The sequence below is a fragment of the Oratosquilla oratoria genome, chromosome 17 (assembly GCF_046742065.1).
Source record: "Oratosquilla oratoria isolate Oo_2021 chromosome 17, ASM4674206v1, whole genome shotgun sequence".
NCBI lineage: Eukaryota > Metazoa > Arthropoda > Malacostraca > Stomatopoda > Squillidae > Oratosquilla > Oratosquilla oratoria.
The window spans coordinates 30,541,194-30,553,693 of record NC_134793.1 but is presented as its reverse complement, the minus strand read 5'-3'; the positions used below and the strand labels follow the sequence as shown (position 1 = coordinate 30,553,693).

Here is a 12,500-nt window from a genome sequence, read left to right as displayed (position 1 = left end):
GGTACATCACAGGGGATAATCAAAACTATGTAGGTAATTCACACCAAACAGAAATATATCAGCTTAAAATACCCAAGAACAGTACCACGCTTCATTGCCGTGAAAACCCTTCCGAGATTCTCGCGATGCAAGAAGCCGGCAGGCCACTCTTATTACTGATAAAACGAGTTTGGCGATTTGAGTTGCCAGTCGGCGATTTGTGACTTATTTCATCTATATATTCAGATGCTCATATCTATTATTGAGCTCATAGATACGTGACGGACCCAGGTTTACTTGCGATTAAAAACATTGTTTTTTCCTGGTGTAACAGAACATTCAACTCAGTTACCCAAACCAATGCCGTCATCACAACGGGGTTAGATCGATTGCTAGTAAAATCGTTGAGGAGTGCTGTATCACTTCAGCATTCTCTTCATATATACGAAGGTCGGAGGAAACTGCGGTTACATATCAACAAAAGCCAGACAGTATTGTCCGCCAGGGAGACACTTTCGTTCTTAAGGTCGAAGACTATCTCTATTAACTGACAGAAGTTTATAGTTAAATTTCATCGTTTCATCTAGGCTGAAACCAAACGGTTTTATTCAGCCAGATAAGGAAAAACAAAAACAAAAACAAAAAAACATATCCGCTCCATCTGTAGCGGGTCCTTAGGACATCGCGACCCTCCTTCGTTTAGGCGACGTAACTCGATCGTGACTCGGCCGTGAGAGGGGCGTTGCGTCATTGCTCGACCGTGACCCAGAAGCGGCCACGAGACAGATTTTCCTCGGTGTCTCCCCTCCCTCCACCTCGACTCTCAATTTTAATTCCATGGTGAGGAGAACCACGAGGATCGCGTAGTAGATCTCCAGTCCTCCATCAGGACCTGCCCTGGGAACCTGCCTTATCTCGCTTTAGCGAGGAGGAGGAGGAGGTGCTAGAAAAGGAGGTCGACCGTATTAGCTGAAGTGATCCACCCAGAGCTGGAATGTGGATACAGTGTTCGTTGTCTTTTACCAATTTCGCGTGAGTAGTACACTGATAAAAGTAATTTTTCTTATGTCTATCGATGGTTACAGTTTGTGCAGATGAAGGAGGGTTGGACACTGAACTAGGCGAGGTCTCTGTTGGCCAGCTGATGCTACCTCTCACTCACTTCGCTGAACACAATCGCTAGGCAGGTAAAATAAAACCTACCAGGTCTGTTGCCGTGTTGCGCTTTCTGGTCGGGTCACGGAGAACGTAGCCATTGGAATCGGACGACGAAAGTGGTGAAACAGTGCGAAAATAGCGCGGTCTCGGCATATTTATTTACCAAATATTCAAATGGCTTTAGTTTGAAAACCTAAGGAGTGTTGTTCATTCCTTTTGTCGTGCCCGGGGGATGGGGGAACAAATTGAGACCACAGTTCTCAAGTTGAACCAAAGTGGATTCAGCATAACGGTGTTGCGGCCTATTATACTTTGATAATGATATGACAGAAAAAATACTGCAGATTCTTCACGAGAAGGCGGCCCAATCCTAGGGCTCTCTCAGTTACCCAACCCTTTATTGTTGTCTGTAGGGACACATCAAATGCGGGGTTACATACTACAGAAATCCCAAACCATGAGGAATTCTGATGTATACAGGACAATTTTGTGAAAATGTGTTCACAACATTCCTGGGGTTTTGGAATGTGTTAAAAAGTAACCTTTGAGATGGTCTGCAGAGCACACTAAACAAGGTTTTTGGAACTTTGGATATTTGCTATCCATGTTAATACCCGTTCTCACGTCCTCAGCGTGAATAGAATCCTGTGGTTGGTTGTGCTATGTCACGCCCGTGTGTGAATAAAGTCTCCTGTTTGTAATTTTAAGGTACGCCTTGCGTGAATATGCCATAAAATTGGAATGTATTCCCTAATGTATATAAATACATACACACATACATATATATATATATATATATATATATATATATATATATATATATATATATATATATATATATATATATATATATATATATATTCGTGAAATATACAGTGCGCAATACCTGTCTTTTGGAGCGCGCCCATTACGTATTATGAGATGACGATAAGCTGAGAAACATAACATACTTGTACGGGAAAAGCTCACTCTGCTTTTCTATTGGCTGAAGATCTTTAAACTATTGCTTTACGGACGTTTTTGCCATTCTTGAAGCGTCGGCTCCCATTTCCGGGGGTATAAAAGGGTGATGCAGAGAGCGACCCAAAGAGACTATACAGAGAGAGAGAGAGAGAGAGAAGTAGAGACAGCTCCAGAACGAGAAAAGAACCGAGAAGACAAGAAAAGAAGCAGGCGGCGCTCAGTGCCCATCTGAATCTACATAGAAATAATCCTACCTTCGTCGATTACGACAACTACGCTAAACAAGTCCTTTGGACCACAACTACTGCCCGTCTCCAAGCAAAATGCAAAGCCTTCGTGTATTTGCCGAATAGCTTCGGATATTCTCCGTATTACTGCTGGACTACGAGCGACTCGACACTCTCTCTCTCTCTCTCTCTCTCTCTCTCTCTCTCTATTATTTTCCCGTCTACCAGAAGCTTCACTTACCAGAAGAACCACTAGAAGCTTCCCCTACCAGAAGTTATCGTCCATAATCTTTACCTCAAACTAACTATTTGTCCCCCTAGAACGTTGGTACGATCTCAGCAACCGGTATCAATACTCATCTACGCTATAATTAAGATTTTGTTCCCTCACCTGGACTTATGTGTTGCAAACAAAAACACACTCAACAATTACTTGGTAAATAATATAATCAAATTACTTCATGCCATATGTAATATGCTGTTATTATTCTATGGCCATTTGTGTTGTATGTGTTATTTTTGCTTTTGTAATAATATCTAATGTTAACGAATATTTTTATTATCCTGGCTGAACTCTGTCATTCGTCTGAACTACGTACGGCCTTTTTTTCTTGTGTCGCGATTAGCCTGACCCATAGGTGAGTCGTGACACCTGTTAAAAGGCATATGGCGTCGTCAAATCCAATCGACCACACTATTGAGCTCTTAGCCACAATGCTACTACTAGTGGCTTTATTTCGGCTGATTCCAGACAATTTTCTTCAGGTGAAGGCAGGACCCCATCCTAAGTGGTTGTCTACATTCTCCAGGTTTCCACATATTTCATCCTGTTAGGTGCTACGACTGAAACTACCAATGTCGTACAGAATTTGAAAAAAAAGAAAAATTATTGAATTCCGACCCTTTTTCTCAGATGTTTTGTGAATACCATTTGAAAGTTATGTTTCATAGAAATAGTTCTTCTGAAACTGAAAATAATTTCTAAGAAAAGTATCAGATTATTTTTAACATTATGCATTTCAAAGAATAGTGAAATGCCATCTGGAGTAAAAGGATGATCAGCTCCAATATTCTCTAAAAATATAAATAATAGTAAATAAACAAAACAAAATAAAATAAAATGAACGGCAGACATTACAGCATATTGCTTAGGTGTTTATCGAAATGAATCTTGAATCTTAAAACCTCGAACTGTACTGCAACGCACTGCCTCTATAGGAAGTTTATTCCATTCATTTACTACACGGTTTGTAAAGTTGTTTCTAACTGCTTCCAAATTAAATATGTTTCCTGATAGTTTGAGACCATTATTTCTTGTCTGACTCGCATTCAGTGTGAAATTTTCGTCATTTTTTCTGTTGTCAATTCCCTTTAGAGTCTTAAAGACCTGTATCAAATCACCCCCGATTCTAATATCTTTTAAGGAAATAAATTCACGTGTTTTAGTCGATTTTCGTACGATTTATTTCTGTTATTTGGAATCAGTTTTGTGGCTTGCCGTTGTACCTTTTCAATCTGTTAATGTCTTTAATGAGATTCGGTGATCATACGGAAACAGCATATTCCAAATGTGGACGAACTAACGATTTTATATAGCTTGTTAATGACAGAAGGACTTTTAAAATCAAAAGATCGTGCAATCAGTCCTAGAACCTTATTTGCCTTCTCTGAGGTGGAAATACACTGCTTAGATGATTTGAGGTCATCACTGATAATTAAGCCGAGATCCTTTTCACTATCCACTTTTGTTAATGAATTTCCAAATAACTTGTAATTGTACTTATTGTTATATTTACCTGTGTGTATACCCTTAGATTTACTTGTGCTGAACTTCATTAGCCACTTTTCAGACCATTGCTCTAGTTTATCTAAATCTTCTTGAATGTCTAATTAGGTTAAGTAATCATATGCCATTCCGCACAGTCTTGTATCATCAGAAATTTGGAAACAATATATTTCAGTCCGTGGTCTATATAACTTTTACTTCATTAGTATATTGTACAGACTTCAAATTATTTTTCCATATTTTTTTTTAAATTGTCAATTTTGTTTTTCAATTTTTAGAGTACCGACGTAAAAGTGATCAGTATTTGTTTATTTTTAATGAAATTTATGTTCTAATCATAAGAGAATACTTCGTGACTCTGGTCCGTAGGGATATGACTGTAGTCCTTAAACTACTGTTGACAAATCTTAAGCAATCAATACATCATACAGGTGTCCAAACTAATTTACTGTTATAGAGTTATTTCTACAACTATCAAGATTCCCTTTGGTTGTAAAACACAGAAGATCACAGGTATATTCAAAAGTACAATAAAAGATGGTGCATACCACTTGAGAGCTAGGAAGTGTCAGGTACTGAAGTGTGGGGAGAACGGGCGAAGAGGTGATGCCCGATTGTGACAGAAGACATTAAGAGCCTCATCTTTGATTTAAGTGCAAATTGAGGACTGAGGGATGCCTGGGCCGGTCTCGGGAGCTCTCTGGAACGTGAGGTGAGACTCAAGTAGCTGCCTACTGGCCGGTCTGCATTGATTCCAGGGTAATCAATTGCCAACCGAGGCCGGGTCGCATGCTCAGGAAGCGAGCAAATTGGGTATTGTGCCGGTAGAGTTGGATCAGAAGGATCAGTTGTTTCCAGATAGAGTCGGATGAAACGTCAGTTTTTAGTTCAATTTTTTATGTTTTCAGCTTGCTTAATCTGTTCCTTGACGGTGGGAATAATTTCCGAGGGTTACTCGGGATAAATTCATCCTCACGAATGCGGGCATCGCAAAGCTGAACAGATTCACATGGTCTGTGAAAATTAACATACAAATTGATAAGTTAATCGAAATAGATACAAGTCTTTAAGGAAGAAAAGAGGTTTCCTTAGAGAATTGAAATATTTTCTTTTTACTGAAGAAGACTAAGCTCTTTGCTACCATGACGTCATAGTAATCTGCAGATCTCATTCTGCTTCACACTAGACGATGACGACATCGGGTGGTTCTACAGATTTGATTCTGGTTAACATTAAACGGTTTTATCAGTGTTGGAGGACCTAATTTTAGTAAAGAGAAATAATTTTGTCAGTAATAACCAGCTCTTCTATCCTTGGGGACATTATCGCACTAAAGAGGTGGAGTCAGAGAAAAAACTGGAGGATTGTAGAATGGAACAACAGTAGAATAGAATAAGGAGAAAAAGAAAACAAAAAGAGTAAAGAGGAAAAGATGAAAAGCAACAGTAACAGAAAATAGAAAAAAATAGATTTATATATTTACAAGCACCCGGCTTCGCCGGCCCTGGCTGCGCCAGGGGTGCTTGGCCTTCGCGCCCAGGGCTCCGCCCTGATTTAATGTCAAGATTGATAATAAAACATATAATCTTTATATACAACTTTTATTTTACATTATTAGTTATGTATATTTTTACAGTTTCCTTTTCTTTGAAGATATAGTTGCAGAATCTTCTTCGTCGCTACTACTTGATAAAATCTTGTATAACAGCTGCATTTGCTTTTCTTGTAGTTGCTTCAGCCTCTGGATTTCTTCTTTGTATTCCTTCTCCCTCTTCTCAGTCTCTTCTTTGTATTCCTTCTCCCTCTTCTCAGTCTCTTGTTTTAATTCCTTCTACCTCTTCTCAGTCTCTTGTTTTAATTCCTTCTCCCTCTTCTCCAATTTTTCGAACATCATCTCCGCTACCTCCATTGGTGCTCCTTCAGAATAGACGTCTCCGTAGAATTCGTCTGGCATTATCATCTTTATGGCTTCCTCTTCGTCGATGCGTGGTATAACAACAACAGATTGATCAGGTTCTTCTTCCCCTACGGGCAACTCAGAGGAACATAAACATTTAGATATTGTAGGAGACTTCGCAATTCCTTGTTTTTCCATGTGTATTGCCGTGTCTTTATTCCCTTTATTACCGTGAAAAAGTTCTTTATAGACACAGTTACGTGCAGGTTTCCGTTCATACTCATCACCCCGCTTACGATAACCCGTGTATATGATCAGAGAATCGTGGCTAGTGACCCTAGAACAGGCAACATATAATTGTCCGTGAGCAAAGCACTGAGCGCTATCCAACAGCAAACCACATCTATCAAACGTCTGTCCCTGTGATTTATTGATAGTCATAGCATAGCACAACCTTATAGGGAATTGTTTCCTCCTGAAGATAACAGAAGTGTCTGTCGTTTCCAAAGTCACCCTTGGTAACATTACTTGTTCTCCCTTATATGCTCCTGTAAGGATGTTACCAACAATGATGTTCCTTTGAAGGTTTGTCACAATGATCCTTGTGCCGTTACATAATTTAGGGGGGCAAATATTCCTCATAACCATTACAACAGCCCCTATTTTTAGTTTTAATTCATGAAGAGGAACAGAAGGGCTATTGATTGAGTTATATACAGATGTTTGTATATCCATCTCATTGTCTATTGAAGTATCTTCACTTCTATAAACTTTCTCTTCTGTATTGAGTTTCTTGAATACCATATCGTTTATGCAGTCAACATCATCGTTGGTTGGGGGAAATTATGGCTCTCTTTTCCTCTTCTCTCTTCTTTGCTTCTTTAGCTTGGCGTATTTTCTCCTTTTCTTGAAGTTTTCGTTTTCTTCTGCCTCTTTATTCTTTTTTCTGAGCTCTTCTTCCTTTAATTTCATAATTCTCCTCCTTTCAATTTCAATTTTAACCTTCTCTATGGCAAACTTGTTTTTCTTCTTGTTATGATTTGAAAGGCCTCCACTCTTAACGAAATTTTTGTAGCCTGCAAAATAGTGTTTGGCAAAACTTTCAGAGACTGTTGGTGTTATATCTCTTTCGTGCAGAGGCAACGTTGGAAAATTTTTATCCTCGTATACGAACTCATCATTGTCTCTCATCGTTTGGTTGAACGCTAAGACCTTCAGGTGGAACTCCTTTACGCTTTCTTTCACCAAAAAGGTTTTTGTGGCTCCATATAATTGTGGAAAGAGCTCGCTGTGTTCAGCCCGTAATTTGTTGAGTTTCTTGAAGTCCCTTGATACTTCATTCTTGGGCAATTTTCTTGTTCCGGTTACCCAACCCCAGAAGTGTCGCTGACGCCTTTTTTTAGATGCGGGATCCTCCAGCATTTCGACTTTGTAACACACGTCATGGCCATCGTATAATTCTCTAATAATAGCTCACATGAGGTGCTCTCAGACTTGTCCCCAGATTACCGCACTCTGGCCCGACCCTCCGGAAACGACTGTGACGTCACCACTACCTGCCCGTTTTGACAATTAATTTTTTTTATATTAGTAGATATTATTTATTTTATATACCAAGGCTTTTTCCCCCTTACTAGGGAGGTAGCCAAATAGATGTTTTCATATATTCCTCTCCGTATGACTATTGTACACTTTGATCCACAGGGGAGAAAACTGATCTACCTGCAAAGACGCAAAGACATCATCATGTCTACTGGTTTCGCTAATCCTCACTATTTTTTTGTGTTGCAGGCCAGACGACCAAGATCCAGACCAATATACTCATTCGCAGTATGGGACCAGTATCCGAACAGGCCATGGTACGTACAACCCTTGCGTCCGTCCTTGGCTTATAATATTTATACACTGTAAAAAAGTCTTTTCTATCTACCTTATCAGTATATTACAAAAGAAAATGTATGCGTTTCATATTGTAGTATTTTCATCTATGAAATTATGCAAGTCATTTGAATTTATTAAACTATATATGTTTATGACTTCATTTGATATTTTACATTCTTAGTACTTTGATATATTTGCAGAAACACTAGAACATACAGAGAATTCCCGGAAACATTTTGTCGACATCTTTCCCGTGAAAATTGCAGATTATTTGTCTTTTTAATGCGTGAAACGTCGTACTAGTAACAAAGGCGTCGTCTCACATGGTTTAAATCTAGCATTTCTATTCGTCGACATTTATATTTCTCCTGTGACGTGTTTATCGGGTTCAGAAGGTGAATCATATTTTTATTTTCTAGAATAGTTTGACTTGCATAAAAGCAGTATAGTAGATATTTCAAACATAACTTTACTGCACGAAAGGCAAAAAGAGATAAAGAGATAAGACGAAGAACTGAGGTTGATATTTTGAGGTCAGTAAAGCAGAAGAGCAACCAAGAACACAGTTGCCTGGAGTATCTCAATTGTTTTTATTTCATTGTGAACTAGTAGCATTTATTTTTTATCCTCTTGTTAAACTAATCTCAATACGATCTTCTATCTTATATAAATTTTTCGGCCATTTCCCTAACCTCTTTTAACTTCTTTTAACCTCTTTTTTTATCGTAAAGGATTGTGTTGACTCCCTGTGAACTAGTAGTATTTATTTCTTATCCTCTTGTTGAGCTAATCTCAATACGATCTTCTATCTTATACAAATTTTTCGGCCATTTCCCTCGCCTCTTTTAATCTCTTTTCATACTGTAACTCCGGAATCGTAAAGGACTGTGTTGACTCCCTGTGAACTAGTAGCATTTATTTTTTATCCTCCTCTTGTTGAGCTAATCTCAATACGATCTTCTATCGTATACATTTTTTTTTTATACTGTAACTCCGGAATCGTAAGGGATTGTGTTGACTCGACTCCCTGTGAACTAGTAGCACTTATTTCTTATCCTCTTGTTGAGCTAATCTCAATACAATCTCCTGTCTTATACAATTTTTTCGGCCATTTCTTTTAACCACTGTTCTTACTGTAAACCCCGGAATCATAGAGGATTATGTTGACTCCTCCCTGACAGGAGTACTCCATGGACTGCTACCTAAGGCAGTCTTGGATGGATGAGCGACTCCGCTTTAACGGACCCCTCGACAAACTGACCCTCAACATCAAGATGCTGGAGGCCTTGTGGAAGCCTGACACCTACTTCCATAACGGACTCGGTTCCTACGTGCATACCATCACCACACCCAATAAGCTCTTCAGGATCGACCAGGAGGGGCGCATTCTATACTCTATGAGGTCAGTGACGGTGTCATGCACGGATTTATGATCCCCTGTGTGGCTGTTGGGAACGTCCCAGTTAGGATTGTTTTGTATTCATGTATGTATGTTTATGTGCGTGCGTGCTAGGTAGGAGTTCATAGCTCGTATTTTCCGATTTGTGGATGATGCTGTGACCTCACTTACAAAACACCCATCTTCTTACTTAAAGGAGAAAGTAACGGCTTATACTATCAGTAGAAGTCTTTGATTCCTCCTGTGGATGTACGATTCTCAACGGTTATTCTGTTGTGCGGACCAGGTGTCCTAAGGGGTCAAGGTCAGGTTGGGCTAATTCCATGGATAAGTGGGGCTCCCGTCGGGTTCTGGTTAAACCTGACGCTCAACAGTGCTACTGCTGAGACGTACGCGACGTCGTATGGCTTGATATCTATCTTCTCGTAGTGTGACGCCCTGTGACGTGTAGTATATCTTCTTCCAACAGTGCTCGTTCCGGCTATCTGTTGCTGTCCTCAGCAATTTGCTCGTAGAAGATAATTTAATAATATTTACTTAAATCTAAGGATATGTGGAAAGTACATGCAGTTCCGTTCACCTAGAATATATGATCTTATGCGGAAAAACCACCAAGGAAAAAGAAAAACTGATGACCAAGTGCCTTCGTCTATTCAGACATCCTCAGGGTACAATAGACGAATAGACGAAAGCGCTTGGTCTTCAGTTTTTCTTTTTCCTTGTTGGTTTTTCCGCATATTTAGAATCACGAGTTTATGTGATTTCTCATGCATATGATCTTATATAGTGGCTTTTTTGCGTAAGCCTTATCTAGGAAGAGAAGTAGGTGGGGTTGGTGGAGAGGAGATGGGAGAATCTTGTGATGGAGGGGTTGTTGGAGATGGAGGTGGGATATACTGGAGGTCTAGGCCTCGAGGGACTACTTTGACATTATCTTTGTGAAGGACTGTCTCTTAAATTCTGCAAACTAAGTGTTTTGACCTTATTGTTTGGTATTAAACCAATAACGCGAAAAGGTCCCGTGAAGATAGGAGAAAGTTTCGATGTGGGTTGAGGGTGTACATAATGTCTCTAATTTTAACTACAGTTTCTTGCTCCTGTATTATGAAGCCGTGCCATATTGTTTTTGGAGAGAGTAAGGCTATTGTGAATTTTCTTGAAGAGTGTTGAAATTTTGTACTTTTACCTTGACATAATCGCCGAAATTGTAAATGGGAGGTAAATCTGACTTACGGAGATCATATGGGAGCTTTTTGTCCGAGTCAAAGAGGGCAAAAAGTGGTTACTCCGATATTGACCTGTTAATAGCACTGTTCATGCAAGCTTGGATCAATGGTATATGTTCATCCCAAGAAGAATGTATGTCAGAGGCAAGTTGTAGGGAAACATTTGGAATTTTGCGGTTCTGTCTCTCGACTAAACCGTTAGAGCTAGGATGATAAGGAGGAGTGTTGTATTTCGTGATGTTAAAGTGCTTACAAATGTTTGTGAGAATTTCATTGTTGAACTCTGTTCCGTCGTCTGAAATGAGTGTTTTGGGTGTAGTGTACCTTTCTGTGGTGAAATAACGGTTTATGAAGGAAGTCCAAACGACATTTGAACATTTATTGTCTTCAAAACGTCTTTTTTATCACATAGGTCATCTTCAAGGAGGGAAGTGTATAGAAATAAGGAAAACATGGATACATGTAAAAGAGGCATGCACAACTTTGAGAGTTTGTGCCTTCCGAAAAGGAGTGGGTGGTTTGAACGACTCTGGTTGGGAGTATGAGGTCGTAGGGAAGACACCCTCTGCAGTTTAGAAATAAATCAGGAATAAGGAAGGCTGTTCTTGACTAATTAAGATGGCTTCGGTCATGGTGAGGCAGCGAAGATAGTTTTCTTGGCAAAAGGTTTTAGTGTTGGAACCGAACACGCTTCTAGTAAAGGCCCCCGATACACTATCAGTCATGATTGCTCAATGATGATGATTGCACAAGCATATCCATTGTGTGTGGGTATGATTGAAGGGTTGTGCAAATGATTGAAGATGGTTGAAGGTGGTACAACATTCTTTGATTCTAACCATCAATCATGACGCTTGTACAATAATGATTGACGGAGTGTGACAATGACTGGATAAAAATGCCATTCTTTTACCATAAGCCATGGCGAGTATAAGGGACAGTCAGGAGGTTTGGGGGGATTTTTTTAATTATAACGAGGCTTCCCAGCATTGTGAAAGATAAAAAAGAACCTTAAAATACTGGAAAGCCTTTCACTTGCAGATATTGCATCTCAGTTTTTGTGTCCATCTTCCGTATGAGTGGCATAACTATTTCCAGCAAACCAATACAAATTTTCCTTGTGCATACATAAGAAATTCCTGTAGTCTATAGTAGAAGAGATTACAAGCTCCTGTAGAAGGTTGCCGTGGATAAATCCATGACCTTTCATCCACAATTTTTTTTTTTTCTTCTTTAGCGTCATGCTCTTCTTTTTCATCTTCTTCTTCTTCGTCTTCTTTTTTTCTTCGTTTTCGTCATCTTCTTCGTCTTCTTTTTCTTCTTCTTCTTCCTCTTTCTTCGTCTTCTTCTTCTTCTTCTTTTTCCTCTTTCTTCGTCTTCTTCCTCTTCTTCTTCGTCTTCTTCTTCTTCGTCTTCTTTTTTCTTCATCTTCTTCTTCCTCTTTCTTCGTCTTCTTCTTCGTCTTCTTTTTTTTCTTCCTCTTCTTTTTCTTCTTCTTCTTCCTCTTCTTCTTCTTCTTCTTCTTCTTCTTCCTCTTCTTCTGCCTAGACTTTGGTTCAGCCAGAATCCCTGCAGAGCACCTCTAGCCTGCTGGCCGGGCAGAAGACCATTTCCGTTCTGATTAGCCTCGCGCGGATATCCTGGGAATCAGCCCCCCCCTCTCATCTCTCCTCTCTCTCTCTCTCTCTCTCTCTCTCTCTCTCTCTCTCTCTCTCTCTCTCTCTCTCTCTCTCTCTCTCCACACCCCATTCTCCATTTTTGTCCGCTTTTCTCCCCTGTCCCCTGCATTGGATTTGCTCTTGTCGCTCTATTTTTTTTCTTAGTGAGTCTTATACTCTTATACCCCTTTATAATTTTTCTAGTTTCTGTTCCTTTTCCTCTACTCCTTTTTTTCCCTCCTCATCACGTCGTTTACCTCTTCCTTCTCTTCCAGAGTTTCTAATTCTTTTCCCTCTCGATCTCCCCCTTCCCTTTCCTCCTATGT

At 39.6% G+C, this 12,500-nt stretch overlaps 1 protein-coding gene across 1 annotated transcript in view; it reads left to right on the top strand.

Annotated features, from left to right (window-relative positions):
- LOC143034571 (uncharacterized) overlaps positions 1–12,500 on the top strand; it is a 214,454-nt gene that overhangs the window by 160,210 nt on the left and 41,744 nt on the right. The window contains exons 4-5 of the mRNA XM_076200824.1: positions 7,802–7,869; positions 9,073–9,293. Of these exons, the coding sequence (XP_076056939.1) occupies positions 7,802–7,869; positions 9,073–9,293 (289 nt within the window). The remainder of the gene's footprint in view (positions 1–7,801; positions 7,870–9,072; positions 9,294–12,500) is intronic.